This window comes from Gasterosteus aculeatus, chromosome 8 (genome assembly GCF_964276395.1).
Source record: "Gasterosteus aculeatus chromosome 8, fGasAcu3.hap1.1, whole genome shotgun sequence".
NCBI classification, from domain to species: domain Eukaryota; kingdom Metazoa; phylum Chordata; class Actinopteri; order Perciformes; family Gasterosteidae; genus Gasterosteus; species Gasterosteus aculeatus.
Window position 1 is genome coordinate 15624136 of NC_135695.1, and position 17875 is coordinate 15642010.

General features: G+C 39.2%; 2 protein-coding genes across 7 annotated transcripts; one reads left to right on the top strand and one right to left on the bottom strand.

The window, feature by feature from the left end:
- The first annotated feature begins 687 nt into the window (after positions 1-687).
- Positions 688-10410, top strand: LOC100190882 (vitellogenin-1). 4 transcript variants are annotated; one of them, XM_078108364.1, is made up of 35 exons: positions 719-780; positions 1907-1927; positions 2153-2304; positions 2390-2516; positions 2600-2641; positions 2726-2887; positions 2977-3125; positions 3214-3364; positions 3460-3617; positions 3697-3862; positions 3945-4070; positions 4167-4385; positions 4478-4695; positions 4779-4876; positions 4967-5091; positions 5196-5297; positions 5409-5528; positions 5637-5823; positions 6067-6160; positions 6239-6424; positions 6532-6673; positions 6753-6966; positions 7055-7395; positions 7489-7533; positions 7656-7730; positions 7832-8038; positions 8134-8276; positions 8356-8491; positions 8569-8692; positions 8763-8943; positions 9032-9126; positions 9271-9365; positions 9498-9663; positions 9784-9945; positions 10154-10410. In XM_078108364.1, exons 4-35 carry the CDS (start codon positions 2514-2516, stop codon positions 10264-10266), a joined length of 4545 nt encoding a protein of 1514 aa, XP_077964490.1. In that variant the 5' UTR covers positions 719-780; positions 1907-1927; positions 2153-2304; positions 2390-2513; the 3' UTR covers positions 10267-10410. The 4 variants fall into 4 exon arrangements, 3 of the variants coding, with proteins under 3 accessions (XP_040040352.2, XP_077964490.1, XP_040040353.2); XR_013468623.1 differs by having other exon boundaries at positions 688-780; positions 2390-2641; positions 8657-8692; XM_040184418.2 differs by having other exon boundaries at positions 688-780; positions 2390-2641.
- A 703-nt stretch (positions 10411-11113) lies between these two features.
- LOC120823957 (afadin- and alpha-actinin-binding protein) lies at positions 11114-17858 on the bottom strand. Of its 3 annotated transcripts, none has more exons than XM_040184461.2 (12): positions 17687-17858; positions 16307-16431; positions 15783-15934; positions 15363-15566; positions 15116-15226; positions 14858-14993; positions 14618-14693; positions 14122-14302; positions 13619-13766; positions 13102-13229; positions 12756-12929; positions 11114-12201 (listed from the first exon to the last, which is right to left on the bottom strand). In XM_040184461.2, the coding sequence occupies exons 2-12, from the start codon at positions 16326-16328 to the stop codon at positions 12088-12090; spliced, it is 1446 nt and encodes a 481-aa protein (XP_040040395.2). In that variant the 5' UTR covers positions 16329-16431; positions 17687-17858; the 3' UTR covers positions 11114-12087. The 3 variants fall into 3 exon arrangements, with proteins under 3 accessions (XP_040040395.2, XP_040040396.2, XP_077964491.1); XM_040184462.2 differs by having other exon boundaries at positions 12756-12926; positions 17687-17857; XM_078108365.1 differs by lacking the exon at positions 11114-12201 and having other exon boundaries at positions 12727-12926; positions 17687-17857.
- Positions 17859-17875: the final 17 nt, after the last annotated feature.

Below are 17875 nucleotides of genomic sequence, written 5' to 3' on the forward strand. Positions count from 1 at the left end.
TTCTGCACTTGAAGAAGATCATCAAAGTAATAGTATCTGTTGATGAATGATAATAACATTTACAGAACATTCTGCAGTCAAAAAGCTGTGAAGCACAAATACACCTGCTGAAATGTCACGATGCCAGTGGTCACCATGACCACAACAAATAAAGTGAGCAAACTGCCCTAGTGGACTTTGAAAGTGCATTTCGACTATATCAAGAGGTGCGACACAAATTCACAAAATATAACTAATAATTATTTTATTAATGTGACCGCACAGATTGAAAAGGTCTTATATGAATATGGCAAAAAAGATCCAGCAACTACAGCAGATTATATTTAATATGAAGCAGGACAAAAATCAACTGAACCGTTCTCTTTTATTCATTTCCTCTTAAAATTAGGTATTTTCTAGACCCATGTAAAATAATGACTTCATTGCGAACACAAGCAAGTAAAGGGAGGTATTTTCAAATAAAGTATGGCTTCTAGTAAAAACTAGATTATCTTCTATTGTTTACTTTGAATTGGCAAATTTTAGGATGACAAGGTCAGGTGGACCTAACTTTTCATCCACTAATACCTGCCCTGTCGCCCTCCCCAAACCAAACCTGAGTTTCTTTGAATTTAACAACTGAAACAACCTACCAAATACAAGTTTAACAAATAAACAAACATGACATCCTTGTTTGACTTTGTCCTGAGACATTTCCATTTAAAAGGCTGCCTCTGACTACATTCACAACCTCAACAGCCATGAGAGGGCTTGTGCTCGCCTTGTCTCTGGTCTTCGTGGGTAAGTATAATCTTTGTTTTTCTGCAATGCTGTAATTTTTAATAAAAGCAGTTTTTATGAGAAAGAGACATTTCTTATTTGGATACCTTAAAATAATAATAATAATTTAAAATTAACTGAACTTAAAGTTGAATTTTGTTTATTGCTGTGGTCCCCAACCTTTTTTACCTCACGGACCGTTTTCATGTTAGACAATATTTCAATCGGTGTTGAAGGTGTGGCGCATAAACACGATGAAATAACCAGTTAACAGATTATATTTGTGAAATATGTCAAGAGGCACAGTGCACGTAATTAGGAGAGAATCCATCAGTTTTCAAAATAAAACATTTTTCAGAAAAAAACTCAAATCGCAAGAATGAATATGTATTTATTGTTTCTGTGTTGTGGCCTAGTACCAAATTCATTCAGTTTCACGGTGATTGGGGACCTCTGATTTATTGCACCACACTAACACCTCATATAGTGGAGAAAGATGAGAAAGTTACTCAAATATTCGGGTTCTATTGCGAAAGTACCAGTGCCGAACCGACCCTATGGTCTGCAAGTGCGTAATCTATTTAATCGTGATACTTATTTTTCTCCTGTACGATTGCATTTGAGGGGGTTGGTATGTTGATGAAAATTGCATCAGGCCTCACTGAATTCTAAAGTTTTTACAGTCTTGGCTTGGGCATGGCTGGTGGGATCCATGGCGCCACCAAATGCACACAAAAGTTCGATAAAGACAAAGGCTTCTTGTTTTTTTTACTAGTCTCCGACCGGAAGTCAGCCATGTTGCACTGAATTCTAAAGTTTTTACAGTCTTGTCTTGGGCATGGCTGGTGGGATCCATGGCGCCACCAAATGCACACAAAAGTTCGATAAAGACAAATATGGCTTCTTGTTTTTTTTTACTAGTCTCCGACCGGAAGTCAGCCATGTTGGATTTTGTGCCTTTCTATTTATTTACAAATTCAAGTTTAAGATCTTTAGGGAGAAAAAAACAGTAAACTTGGCACCCATATTGAAACTAATAATTATTTATATTTTATGTGGTGATTGGGTTTATGGACACCAATATATACAGTTTTTACTTTTTTTTTTTACTTGGTGGATTGTAAATTATTTCTTAATGTCATTTCAGCTGGCCACTCTCAGAACTCGGGTAAGTTCAGTATTTTGTAATAAAAAGACAGCCACTATTTTATAATATTTGGAAAGCCATAAATGATTGCACTTACAATGCTTTGCAGTATTTACAACAACTTAAGTAAAATAAAAGGGACTGCGTCTGGCAAATACAATCTAATTTAATTTCTGGTTTTAAGGGTTAAATTCTAATTGAGGGATGAGGAAGAATACACCATAATAAATTAAATTGTTCTTATAGCTCCTCATTTTGATGACGGTAAAACGTATGTGTACAAGTATGAGGCACTACTCCTGGGAGGTCTGCCAGAGAAAGGTCTGGCAAGAGCCGGACTTAAAATCAGTAGCAAAGTTCTCATCAGTTCCGCAGACCAAAATATATACATGCTGAAGGTAAATATCAAAACCAGCTGAAAGCAACAATCTGCTCACTTTTAAAATGCAAACTGCCCTGTAATGAATCTTATCTTTACACTAGCTTTTGGAACCTGAGATCTACGAGTACAGCGGCTTCTGGCCTAAAGATCGTTTAATCCCAGCAACCAAACTGACGTCAGCCCTAGCAGCCCAGCTTTTGACCCCTATCAAGTTTGAATATAACAATGGTACTGTTGGAAAGATTTTCGCCCCTGACGAAATTTCAACAATGGTGCTGAACATCTACAGAGGTATCCTGAATGTCTTTCAGCTCAACATCAAGAAGACACACACTGTCTATGAGTTGCAGGAGGTTTGTCAAAGACACCTCAGTAATAATTCTAAATCTATTACAGGAAATTGAATATCCCTAATAAACGTATGCTTTACTCGTTAGGCTGGAGTTCAGGGTGTGTGCAAAACCCTCTATGCCATCAGTGAAGATGAACAGGCTGAACGCATCCTTTTGACAAAGACCAGGGATCTGAACGACTGTCAGGAGAAGGTTGTGAAGGACATAGGGTTGGCATACACCGAGAAATGTTCAAAGTGCCAGCGGGTAGGTTCGAAACTATTTTGTTGCATGCATAAATCCATAAAAATATAATATGGCCTGTGACTAAGTGATTATGTGGTTAATCTTCACAGGATTCAAAGAACCTGAGGGGAGCTACAGCATACAACTACGTCTTGAAGCCAGCTGCTCACGGCATCCTGATCCTGGAGGCAGCTGTTAATGAGTTGATCCAGTTTTCACCATTTGCTGAGATTAATGGAGCTGCTCAGATGGAGACCAAGTATTTAAACATATATTGAGAATTTATTAATGGAAATGTTTTGATTTTTTTAAAAGCTGCAGATTAAGCTTTTTGCATTATTTTCAAGGCAATCTTTGGTCTTCATTGGGACCCAAACAATCCCCATTGTACCCGTCGTGGCTCAATATGTTCACCGTGGATCTCTTAAGTACGAATTTTCCACTGAGCTTCTTCAGACACCAATTCAGCTCATCAAGATCACCAATGTACAGGCACAGGTAATGTCCGGGCTGTTTTAACGGATCATTGATGTCAGGAAATACATAAATCTTTATCATATTAAATTACTTTCCCTTCAATTATGTGGTCTTAGATTGGGGACGTTCTGAATCATCTGCTTGCACACACTGTGGAGAGAGTCCATGAGGATGCCCCTCTGAAGTTATTGGAACTCATTCAGCTCCTCCGTGTAGCACGCTTTGAAGACCTGGAAAGGATTTGGAGCCAATACAGAACCCAACCTGCCTACAGGTGAGTCTAAGTAAACCTTTAAATAAGATTAAAGAAAATATATGTACGCAGGTTCACTCACTTCATTTTCATATTCCAGACAGTGGCTCTTGGATACCATTCCCGCCATTGGATCTCCTGCTGCTCTGAAATTTATTGAGGTTAAATACTTGGCAGATGACCTGACTGTTAGTGAGGCTGCTCAGGCGTTCATTGCATCTGTTCACATGGTGACAGCAAGTGATGAGGCCATTAAGCTGGTTAAGGTGGGAAAACCACAAAGCAAGTTACTTGTTTTGGTAAATACAACGGAGGTTTGAAAGGTGATACATTTTTTTCCTCTTATAGGCCCTGGCAGGCAACAACAAGATAGTAGAAAACCCAGTTCTGCGTAAGATTGTCCTCCTTGGCTTTGGTACCATGATTTCAAAATACTGTGCTGAGTTGGATGTCTGTCCTGCTGAACTTATAAAGGTGATATAACCATGTCATTTATATATTATTCAAAAATATTCTGCAACATGTGTTGGTGAGAAAATGAGATGATAATGTCTTATGTTACACCAACAGCCCATCCAGGACCTCCTTGCTGTAGCTGTAGCTAAAGATGAGACCGAGGACATTATCCTGCTCCTAAAGGCTTTAGGTAATGCAGGCCATCCTTCTAGCCTTAAATCGATCATAAAGATCCTCCCCATACATGGCACTCCAGCTGTATCTCTGCCCATGAGAGTCCATGCTGATGCCATCTTGGCCCTAAGAAACATTGCAAAGAAGGAGCCTAGAATGGTGATTCTCAACATCAAGAGTATTACAAAGGTCTTAATTAATTAATAATTACAAACAAATTCATACTGATTTTGCTTTGTCTTATAAATTAGATCCAGGAATTGGCTCTTCAGCTCTATATGGACAAAGCTCTTCACCCAGAGCTTCGTATGCTTTCGTGTATCGTTCTGTTTGAGACAAGGCCTCCAATGGGTTTGGTGACAACTCTTGCCAACATTGTTAAGACAGAGAAGAATATGCAGGTAGCAAGCTTCACTTATTCTCACATGAAGTCCATGACCAGAAGCACCGCTGTTATCCATGCATCAGTGTAAGAGCAATCTTTGATCTAATTCATCATCAAGTCCATCTCTGAAATGACGCTTACTTGATGATGATTCTCTCTTTTTCCAGTGCCGCAGCTTGCAAAGTCGCTGTCAAAATCTTGGGCCCAAAGCTTGACCGACTGAATTTACATTTCAGCAAAGCCATCCACATGGACATCTATAACAGTAAGACACCGTCATCTGATCAGGTTTGCATTTCATAAAAGTTATTATTTTTCTAGAACAACAGCTAGCTGCATCTCACCAAACATTCAGATCCCTTGATGCTTGGTGCTGCTGCAAGCGCTTTCTGCATCAATGATGCTGCCACCATTTTGCCCAGATCTATTGTGGCCAAAACTAGTGCGTACCTTGCTGGAGCTGCTGCTGATGTTCTGGAGGTAAAAGGATAAGAAAAACCTAACCCTAAACCTTACCCGCTAAGGTATATAATCATGATTTAAATTTGATAAATGACCTGTCTAACATCTTTACTTTTTCCAAGGTTGGTGTAAGAACTGAGGGACTCCAGGAGGTTTTTATGAAAAACCATGCACTCATTGACAATGTTGACAGGATCACAAAAATGAGGCGTGTCATCAAGGCTGTAAGTATGACACAGCAGGAAGTTGCGAAGACACCAGGGAAGAATAGCATTTAAATGACATAAGAAAAAAATATATAAGGCAAGTAAGTTGGATGTTTCCTTTTTCCACAGCTCTCTCATTGGAAAGCTCTGCCCAACAGCACACCTCTGGCCTCAGTGTATGTCAAATTCTTCGGACAAGAAATTGCCTTTGCTAACATTGACAAAGTCTTGATTGACCAGTTCATTGCGGTAAGATTCAAATGAATCTCTTTCAACCTCAAGATCAATTCTAAACCAATTTGTAGAGAAAAACTTTTTTTTGGAGACACAATAGTTGCAATCAATTTTTCCCTTTAGCTCACCAGTGGACCCTCTGTAGGGGTGATGGTTAGGAATGCCATCAAGGCTCTGCTGTCTGGTGCTTCCTCCCACTTTGCTAAGCCATTGCTGGCTACTGAAGTGAGGCGTATTATGCCAACTGCTGCTGGTCTGCCAATGGAGCTCAGTCTGTTCACTACTGCTGTAGCTGCTGCAGCTATTCAAGGTGAGCAGAACATAGAAAGCATCCACCGTCCCACCTACCGCTAATCTAGATTAATAATAATTAATAATCTAGACTAATCAAAGAAGGTGCTGACTCACTTATGAAGTACTTGTTCCTTAAGCAGCCACAGTAAGTATTGACTTGGTTATCACTGGCGCATTGCTCTTCCAAAGAACAATGAAGACAATACAGATATCATCTGTTATTATGGTGACACAGAGGAGTATTTATTCTTTTTCTTAGTCAACGCCATGGTAACCACATCTCTGCCAGAAAACTTCCACCTAATTCACCTTCTGAGGACAGATATAAAGATTGAGACTGAGATTAAACCCAGGTATGACACTAACAACAGAATTTAGAGGAATATATCACATACCACAAAATGTGACATCCAAATGTCTTGTCCATCTAGCGTTGCTGTGAACACATTCGCTGTGATGGGGGTAAACACCGCCATACTTCAGGCTACTGTGCTCTGCAGAGCTAAACTGAACTCCTTCGTGCCTGCAAAAATTGTTGCAAGACTTAACATCAATGAGGGCAACTTTAAGGTTGAAGTTCTGCCGGTTTTTATGCCTGAACCCATTGCAGCTGTACAGTAAGTCTGAGATTAATCAATGTTTAACTCCTGGCAAGATGTATTTGTCGTAGGAGTCTATGTGGTTAAGATTATACACAATAACAAAGTTTCTGTTCTTTCAACAGTGTTGAGACTGTTGCTGTGGCAAGAAATATTGAGGATCTTGCTGCTGCTAGAATCACTCCCATCATCCCGGCCAAAGTCTTGCACCCCATCTCAAGGGAGATTCCTAAATATGATATTTTTTCCTCTGCTGCTTCTAGTTTGGTGAGCTTATTAACATTGTCTTTTATGAAAGCAACAGTACTATATATATTAACTACATAATCTCTGGGTTTTTTCATAGTCCAAATCCTCTGAGGTCTATCAGGATGTGGCAGCAACAATTACTATTGTAAGACCTAAACAATTTCAGTTTGTGAAGAAGTACTGTGCTACAGCTTTGGCCATTGGACTGACGGGCTGTATAAAGCTTACCACTGAAAACGCTGTTTCCAGTCGTGATGTCGCCCTTTACAAACTGGCTGCAAAGCGCTCCATTTCTCTTTCCATCAAATCAAGTGAGAATTAAAAAAGAATACGTTCACATTTCGTAGAACCAGCGCGCGCAAAGCAATAATTCATGGCATTATCTAATTATACTTTCAGTTGACGGTGAGGAAATTGAGAGATGGGAGATGGAGGTTCAAATTGGACCAAAGGCTGCAGAGAAGCTTATTAAACACATTAACCCGAGTGAAGAAATTGTTGAAGGAAGACAGGGCTTGATGAAGCTCAAGAAACTCCTAGTCCCTCGCCAGAGAAACGTCAGCTCATCTTCCTCCTCTAGTTCCAGCAGCTCTTCTTCCAGCTTCTCATCTCGTATCAGCAACAAGGCCCGTAAACTCAGCTCCTCCAGAGCCGTGAGCAGTTCCAGCTCCGCATCTAGCCTCGCATCTCTCTTCGGTGTCAGCTCAAGTTCATCTAGCTCCAGTTCTCGACTCTCAAAGGTAAACACCTCAAGGTTGTTTGCATAGAAGGATATGAGTGTGTCTACGTATTATAGTGACTTCTGAAATCTGACTCATGTTTCTTCTGAACAGCGAGTGATTTATTACCACAAGTTCCAGAAGAACCACAAGATCCAGGTACATTTAGATTGGGCCTCAAACAATATACTGTGTATTACATGGTTTGCACATATTAACTTGTCTTGTAGCTTTTTAATATTGGCTACGATCTTATGATCTTCCATACATTATTGTTGTAGGCTCTCCTTTCTCAAGTAGCTTCAGTTTCCAAGAGCAGAAGTAGTGCCTCGAGCTTTGAGGCCATCTACAAACAGGTGAATCTTAGTCATCTTAGATAAATACCAAAACTTTGTTTGAATTTCACTGATGGGTTTCTTGGCGTGAACACATGATTTAACCCTGATTGTTCTCACAGAACACTTTTCTTGGCAATGAAGTTGCTCCTATCTTTGCCATTATCTTCCGTGCCATCAGAGCTGACAAAGAGATGATGGGATACGAGTTGGCAGTTTACTTGAACAAACTTACTTCCAGACTTCAGATTATTCTAGCTGCCTTGGCTGCCGATGACACCTTTAAGATCTGTGCTGAAGGAGTTCTCCTTAGCAAGCACAAAGTCACAGTAAGACTTAGTCTATTTTAGATATTCTGACATTATATTTAAAAGCTACTGTTAAAACCAGCTGCCTTACCATGACTCAAATTGTCTATCAACAGGCAAAACTTGCATGGGGAGCAGAATGCAAGCAATATAATACAATGATCACAGCGGAGACTGGTCTTCTTGGGCAGAGTCCTGCAGCTCGCCTCAGAGTGGCTTGGGACGGAGTGCCTTCTGAGCTTAAACATTATGCAACAAAGTATGAAACGTTATGTTTTGCCCAGGCACATGCAATGTAGACTATGTGAAATAACTAATATTGGGAAAATCTTTTACAGGATCTATGACTATATTCCTGCAGCTATGCTGGCTGGCTTGATAAAAGGAAAGGATTCAAACAGTACCAGTCAGCTCTCCATTACAGTGGTTGCCACATCTGACAGAACCATTGATCTCATTTGGAAAACACCAACAGTATGAATAATTAGGCATTTTTCCAGAAATATCAAGTGATGTGATGTTTTCTCTAATGTGAACTATTCTGTCTACAGCGTACTGTTTATAAGCTGGCGTTGCATCTTCCCATCTCTTTGCCACTTAATGAAATCCAAGGTCTCACCCCCTTTGATGGCTTTGCAGATAAAGTCCACTACTTGCTCGCCCAGGCTGGATCAGGTAATTTATTATTAAATATGAAATGCAAAAACAGATGATGGGATTAAAACTATATTTGTATTCTTTACAGCTGAATGCAGCGTCGTCAGAGATACACTGACCACATTCAACAACAGGAGATACAAGAACGAGATGCCGTTGTCTTGCTACCAGGTTCTGGCCCAGGATTGTACCGATGAACTGAAATTTATGGTTTTGATGAAGAAGGATCACAATGAACAGAAACATATCAATGTGAAAATTGCTGACATGTGAGTTTCCATGAAAACAAGAAAGTAACTGCAGTTTTCATCAACAAGCAGACAAAACTAAGTAATGTTTGAATTTATACCCTTGTAGTGATATTGACCTGTACTCAAATATAACTGACGTGATTGTGAAGGTCAATGGAATGGAAATACCCATCAGCAACCTGCCACACCACCATCTCAAAGGTCTCCATGCACGTTCATCCCACCCTCAAAATCTGGCACACAAAGTGCTCCGATAGTAACTACTTAAATTGAACTTAAAATGATTTTATGTAATGTATCTAAATTGGATTAAAGTAAATTACTTTAAAACCTTTTTTTTTAAAGCTAAAATCCAGATCAGGCCAAAGGGCAAAGGCATCTCTGTGTACGCTCCCAGTCAAGGTCTTCAGGAAGTCTATTTTGATAAGAACTCATGGACGGTATGTACCATACATTGCTGGTGGACAATTTGGAAAATTGATATAAGTTTTAAACATAATATTTTCAAGATCAAGATGTGATACATTTGACGAACACCCAATGCTCTTTATTGCCTCATAAAATCAATGCAGGTGAAAGTTGTGGACTGGATGAAGGGAAAGACCTGCGGACTCTGTGGAATGGCCGATGGGGAAGTAAGACAGGAGTACCGCACACCCAACGGCCGCTTGACCAAAAACGCAGTCAGCTACGCCCATTCGTGGGTTCTCCCTGCTTTGAACTGCAGTGACACCACTGGTGAGATAAAAACTTCATCGTGGTAATACTTTTACAGCAACATACTTTTCCAGCCCAGTTTGACATACTATGATGCCCTGAATCCAGCAGAAACTCCCATATCACACGTTTCTCTTTCAGAGTGCCGCATGAAGCTGGAATCTGTGCCGCTGGAGAGGCAGGTAAACATCCATGGCCAGGAATCCAGATGCTACTCCGTGGAGCCTGTGCTGCGTTGCCTGCAAGGCTGTTTCCCTGTGAGGACCACCGCTGTCACTATTGGCTTCCACTGTCGGCCTATCGGTGAGTTGATAGGTTCATGTGACCAAATATGGAAATATGTTGTCGATTGAAGGTATCGCAATTTGAAGCATGGCTTTAACGTTTTATGTTTTGTTCAAAATAACTTTCTACTCCAACCTTTCCTAATTAGTCTGGCTAATCTAGCTGCCCCAATTAAAATGGCAAAAATGGCAAGTTACTAAATGCTCTGCTCCTTTTATTTCTGCAGATTCTGACCTGAATTGCCCGGAGAGTGTAAGCAGCATCAACAATAAGAGTGTGGACCTGAGGGAAAAAGCCGAAGCCCACCTCGCTTGCAGTTGCACTGCTCAGTGTGCCTAACGACCCTTTCTTCTTTCCGCTTCAAAAGACACTGATCACAGATGAAAACAAATTCAAAATTGTTTAAACGGTGAAAGTTTTTTTCATTGACCATTTGAAGGCGTTAATTGAATGTTCACATTTAAACCGTATTTATGAACAACATATCCTTTCCTTTGTTTCTTTCTGTCAAAGCCACCATAGTCTGCCATATTTTAAACGTTATTTTCAACAAAAAAGATGAATATTCACTTTTGGATTAGGTTTTTTTTGCGGTAAAAACGTTCAACCAAAAGATGCCAAATGGGATATTACGTTGTATGATACTCTATATTGTATAGCATTTATATCAAGTTTGCCACTAGCAAGGTCACAAAGTCTCAATCCAACACTCATGGGCGTTGCTAGTATTTAAAGTAAGAGGGGGCTAAATACTGCGGGCGTGGCACATTGCATATTCATTCATGAAAAAATCCAGATTAACCAATTGATCCATATATAAAGCGCTCCGGATTATAAAGCGTACTGTCGTTTGAGAAAATTAAAGGCTTTTTAGTGCGCCTTGGACGGTGGAAAATGCGGTATATTTACTTTAATACTACAAGAGGGCGCCCCATTTGACATTGTTTTGTTTGGCGGCGCCTTTTGTTGAATAACGACAGGCCGACAAGAGCAGCCGTTTCGAGCGAGAACCTTATTGTTTTATTAATCGTTCGTTTAAATTGTTTGTGCTTCATCAGTTAATGTTTCACATAACTAATGTGGCGCATCATAATTATTTTGATATTAATTTCAAACTTTGCAAAATTGAAAATTAAAAACTTTATTTATTGTAAATGACCTCTCGCGGCCCACCTGCAGTACCTTCGCGGCCCACACTTTGGGAATCGCTGATTTAGTTTAATATCTTTTTTTTTTTTTAAAGCCAATAATGCTAAATTATTTGAGCGAGCTGAAGAACATTTTAGGGGGGGCTTTAGAATGGCATATCGCGTATTAAACACAGGCTTTTAAATTTTACAATTCATCATAAGCTTACAGTTTGTGTTTCACCTTTTTAATCACATAATGCAGGAAAATGTGGGACATGTAAATTAGTATTTTATTGCATTTTAAGAATTTGTTGTGGTAAGTTTAAATAATGGGAAATTATGAATAACGTGTCATTTGAGCTAGCTTTGCCCTCAAATATTTTATAAGTTGTGCAGTAAAATCTCTTGAAGCTAACCCATAAAAGAAATGTCTGTATAACAGATCAAAGAATATTATTTGAAATTCCAAGTCCTCTTCGTTAAATTAAGAACAGTCAACTACAATAATATGCATCTATTGGATATAATTCTAATAAACCGCATCTCATGCGAAATCTCAATACGTTATTGCAATTGTTGTAATTGTATGCAAGTTTGCATGCATTACTGGAAGGGTAAATGGCAAGAAACTTAAGCTTTAAGAATATATAATGAATTAAACCACATCACATTTGTCCAAAAAAGCCACTAAAATAAACACATGGTAAAAAATAATCCACATTCATATTAACATTACAATGGCCTGATGTCAATGTCAACCACATTTTTATGTTAAAAGATAGGAAAATACTTCACTTTTAACCCAGTTTCTTGTGTTAAAGGAAACAGCAGCATTGAATCTACATAAAACAATGCCCAGCAGCATCTACAATAAAAGATATCTCATTTTCCCTGGCACACCCTCATCGCCAAAAATATACTAGCCTCAGATCAAGGTCTTAGACATACCTGCCAATTATTAAAGAAACACAAATAAATAAATGCATTTATCTCATTTTCAACAAAAAAAACAGTCAGATAAAAACACCTTTTATCTGGGATTAGGAAAAGTGTGCCTTAGAGGTCTGCTGTTGGGAGGGGGTCGTGTCAGACCCGCACATGATGAGCTTTTCTGGAGACGATGGGGCACTGGACTCCGTTTTAGCTGCAAATATATTTTAAAATGTATTGATTGTTGTCTGGTAAGTGAGTTATTGATAGTAAGATATGAATAACATAAAAGCGTACTTCGACTCAAATAGTGAATTCAAAAACAGAAGTAATTTAGTCAAATAAAACTGCAGCACAGTTGTGGTATAAATGAATGGGATCAGCCCAGTGTCCGGCCTATTGATAATATATACGTTATCAATAATATCTAGAAAAAGGTGACCTGGAACAGTATAATGTAACAGCGTAGACACTCACACATTAACAAGCAACTTTTAGACCACTTGTTTTGGTTAAAAAAATCTAAGAAAACACTTTGAATCTGTAGATTACTGCCTAATAGTCTTATTTCTGCCACTTGATGACAATTAGGTTGAATGTTATGCACAAGTTTCAATAAATGCCCCCAATTTCTTATAAAATGCATCTGGTTTTCAGTGGGGGGTAAAAATCGCCCCCTAAATAATTTGTAAATTTCCTACCCTGAGTGTCATATTGCCTAATATATATTGCCGACGAATTCTGAAATCATTTGTTTTAATCAATCACCTCATGGCTAAGCCTTATAGCTGCTTCAGTGAAGTTCCCCCTCTCCCTCTCGAGGAACTTCCTCTGCTCTTCTAGGGACTTCTCCTCCTCTCTGAAGCACTCTTTTTCCTGCAGCATGTAGCAGTCGCTCAGCAATGATGTAGCCTCCTCGTCACACGGAGGGCGCAGCTGCTGCTACAAGAAAACAATATGTGTTCGGTTTGTTTGGCCAGAATTTATCAAACGAGGTGCTAACTAAACGGAATACAATATATTACTTGGTTATTGATAATTTGACACTCTTGTCTCTGCAATGCGACTGACTCATAATACTGTCCATTTGAACTAATGGACCTTTCAGTCTCACCTGCAGGAGCTGCTGTTGTGTTTGAATGAAGTCTTTGCACTGCTGGATCTCCAGCTTCAGTCTGTTCATCTCCTCCACATGAGTCTCTTGTGATGCAGCATCATCGGTTTTGTTCGGGCCCATCTGAGCTAAAGATACCAAACAAACAACCCAATGTCCATGTAAAACCATTTTACAATTATTTTTACATCCAAATGCATTTTTTTTTAAAACATGGATCCAGAGTGGAATGTCATTGGAAAATAAGTGCATTGTAAGTGTAATAAGTAATAAGTGATTTGAAAAAGCTTCCATACATATTAAGAGTTTGGGCTTCAGAATTTAATGTGAACCTCCAGTGCATTGCCAGTTTCTCTTTGGTTTAATAAGGCTCTTTGCATGTCTTTACTAGATGTTGCTGCATCAATGGTTCCAAAGCACATTAATGATGTTTGAGAAGAGTCCAAACTATCTGGAATCCTCCCATGACACAAAGTTATATTCCAGGGACAGGGACAGTTTGCTGCATCAGGGCTACCTTGGCTGTCCAAGCTTTCAACGTGGCTCTTTATTCTTCTCCACTGGAGGCGAATGCGGTTGGTCAGCTTCTCCCGGGAATGAACACAATACAGCTCCACACTTTCTTTACTGGAATCAAACACTTCCTCTTCCTCCTCTGGGTCAGCCTGAGATTAAAAATGAAAATGTGTTTCACTCTATTGGTAGCACATCTGGCAACGGTAGACTAAAGAAAGAGGCAGAGCGACTTTTATCAGCTGCCAATTTGATTGTGATGAGTTTTCACAGTGGTTATTGTGTTTATCTGCTGCATTTTTGAAATCCATCCACCAAATGTTATTGCCAAAATATTAGGAGCAAACAGGAAAAGTGGCATAATAGCACTTTCCATTTTATAATGCCTCAGAGATCAAAGAGAACAAATTGAGAAAGATGTGGGCCTTGAAGTGAGAGCAATCACTCATTACTAACTCCCTAAAAAAGTAGAAAAAAAAGAATAAAAAGAATAAAAACTCTCCCTACCTGAATACCATCATCTTGACATTTGTCTTCCTTCAGCGTTGATTTCTTTGAACTCAGAATGGAAAGCATTTCTTTTTCCATCTGCTGTAACAATTTCTTTAACTCTGCATTTTCCAGCAGCATCTCCCTTTGTCGGCTGTCATAGTCACTCAGGAGAGTCTTGTACATCTCCTCCTCATGCCTTGGGATGACAAAGACAATCCTCCGTTTGTTAGTTTGTTATGAAAAAACGTATCAGAGGAAAATCATTTAAGCTACGGTGACATCCAGCATTTAGCAGTGTAACCATGTTTGAAGCTCTTGTTCCTAAAAGAAATGTGTTTCACCTAGAAAGCTGACAAAGGAGTGGATGTGCAAAAGTAAGGTGAGTAAAAACATTCTCTCATTATGCTTTTGCGTAATTCCTCCTTTGTTCCTGAAATTGTTATTTACAAATATGTTGAGACAAAAAGTAACATATTAAACAATGACTTTAAAAAGAAAGAAGTAAACTTACTTTGCTTCTGTTTTCTGAGTTTTCCAAAGGCTTCTCTTTCCATCAGCTCTTCCAATGTTGTTTAATACATCAATGGCTGGAAGCAAGAAAGACAAACGTATGAAAAGTTGTTTTATAAAATGGAATCTTCATTTTAACCGTGTGTCTGGTAAGATATTGGTTATATTTTCATTAATTTATTAATTATTATAATTATTAATTATCTTTGCAACGGCTGGGACTAAAAAGGTTCTCTTTAACCTGGTTTCTTCTCCTTTTTGTCCACCAACAGTTGATTCAAGCGCTCCTTCAATTTGTCAAATTCTCTCTCTTTCCGTTTCATCTCATGATTGTACTGGCTGGCCCGGCTGGCAATTATGTTCTGAAATTTTTGCACCTGGCAGGGGAAAATAAAACAAGTTTTTACCGTTGGGATTGTCATGTTCATCCACCTGAAACCAAAAACCTGCCAGTGGATTCATTTAGCGTTATCTGGGCCAAAAAGTCCAAAGAAAGTACCTCATCTTTTTCATTTTTCAGGCAGTTCTGCAAACTCTTCACTTTCAAATGCAGCTGTCGTTCTCTCTCAAGCAGTCCTGTGTTTTCTCTTTTGGACAGTTCAAGTTGCTCCTATGACGACAGGACAATTTTGTTATTTTCAGAAATTGACAGGCACCACGTGAGGTTTAGTTTAGTTAAACATGCCATTGATATTTTTTATTTTACAATGCAACAAAGGAATTACTGTAATCACATGTTACTATACTTTTAGTTGGGTGCTGGTGAGCTTCAGGTAGTCCACATTGCTTATGGACTTCAGCTGTTCCACTTCCATGTTTTCCAGAGTCCGGAGTCCCTTGTGGTGGAGATGAATCAGGTCATACATGCAATTGAGCACAGTCATAACATTCACCTCTGGGCTGCCGCTTGACTCCGTCCAAAGTGGTGGGAGGCCAAGAGATGACACCTCCTGTGAAAGGGAATAAATGCAGAAAAAGATGTGGAGGACTGGCCCAACTCAAACCAGTCACATTGTAGTCATTTACATTTAAGACAAGGTAAGATATGTAAATAGATAGATACTGTATTTATATCTTTCGATGATATTGCTTACATTAAACAGCAAGCACGCATGTAGCAGTAACTGTGTTCATAGTACTTCAGCGAGACATTTATGGTCACCAACCTGATTGATGTGTGACAAACATTCCTGCAAATTGTCCTCTCTGCAGAAGGTACTGAGAATGTGGTTTTTGTGCAGCGGCACCGATGATGGGCTAATCTGTCCCAAGAGAGATGGTCTACATTCAACGGAGCTGCTGCAAATGTCCCTGAATTCTGGGGAAAGAAGCAGAGTGGATATATGCTGATTTGACAATGCTTGACAAGAAAAAGAAACCACTTCATGTGCAGTAAACATGAAAGGAATTGAGGTCACAAAAATTAAGGTTTGACACAAAGAACAAAGTATTGATAATTATACAGTAAAGTACACACAATTGCTTAATACAGAACTCTGCAGTGCTTCGGTTCAGTCTGACTAATGATGCTGACAGAAAGTCAAAATCACATATTACAATATTTTGCAGTTTCTGAGACATGTTAAATGTTTTTTTATGAACAACAGAGTACACTAGGCAGCATGTCTTATTGACAGTGCATATTAAATGTTCTAACGATCTTAAAACAAAAATCACAATCTTAACTCACCCAGGCCTCTGGACTCTGGCATTGTTGCTGTGCAGCTTTCAGGCTGGATCGTGTCTGGATCCTCTAGTGCACGTGGACGATACAATACAAGCTCGCCACAAGATCGACCTACGCAGTCAGTGCTCCTGAAATAGAAGGTCAGATTAGCAGCGCCCATTCAGCAGGGTCTGGATTACAGGCCGATGGAAGTAGACACGCAGCAGTAAGGGTTTGAATAACGGGGTAAATGAAAAAACAGTGTGAGGACAGCAGAGTCATAATTGTTTTGTTGATGTTGCTGCTGCTGTTGTTGTTGTTGTTGTGTTTTTTGCGTTACACCCGTGTCACAGGGAAAGTATTTTAACAGGTTACAGACTTGAACCTGGCTAGCATTTTATGCTGTCAGACGATCAGAATCGAAGACCGACAGTGTGGCAATTTTTCTGCCGTACAATCCACACAATCAGAAACCCTGTGTTCCTGTATGAATGTCTATGTTTCCTACAAATGGTGTATAGATAATAATGAAAGCTAGAACCATCTAAAAACAACAGGTTTTTTGGCAACTGCTTTTAAAAATAGATACAATTATTGTTTTCATGAATTAGCTTTTTCACACATTGCAATGACCAGGAGGCTGTTATTGACGCAGGGGACCTTCCATTTGGTTTTAATGGTACTTATTTAATCAGCCTGGTGACAGATGGCGAGCCTAAAGTCTCAGAGCTTAAGAAACCTATGAGCTGCTTAGACTGACCACTTAACAAGTGTTAACCTTTGACGGAATCAAACTGTTTTATCAGTATGAAATCTCCATTGCTTAAGTGACATTTAAAGAAGGTAAACAAGAATGTGCATTTCATTTGAGTGACAGTTAGGACAAATTGGCACAACAATCGAATTATCTTTCTACAGCCCTGTCGTAAAATGACTAAGAAATACAGTGTAACCTTAGTGTCTTCAGACAGTTAGCAATTAGTTTATTTGATTTGATTTTTTTTCTAATTTTATTTTAGCTACGTTAGCATTTAGTGTTAGTCAAAGTTATGAAGTGTAACTATTTTAACTTAAGCTACAAAGCGATAACCGTGGGCCAGCCAGTCTAAGTTGTTGATGTCGATATTGATGTGTAAGTTTGGCGTGTTGAACACGTCTAATTAACGTTAGCTACAACTCGTGTTTTGTAACAGACGTTGGCAATATTAAACAAAATAAGGGTTGTGCGGGTCGCTCACACAGGAGGTCAATGTAACACTAATGTTCAAATGGCCAAACGTGAACTGCCCACTAAAGCCTAAAAACAGCTGATACTTTACTGATAACTTAACTGTTAACTCGTTTCGAAAGCCGACGTTTAAAATGTTCACTTTCTACAGAAGCAGAGACCAACATATCACTTACGTTTTAAATGTGTGTCCCAACCGCTGCTAAACCACGTCTGTCCCTACGCCACCACACACACACACACACACACACACTACTGACAGCAAATGTGCGACCAAACAGCACGCTCATTGGCCGAATCGTTGTCTAGCAACCAAACACGGCTCAATATGATTGGCTGTTGGCTGCAAGGGTTAATCGTTATCG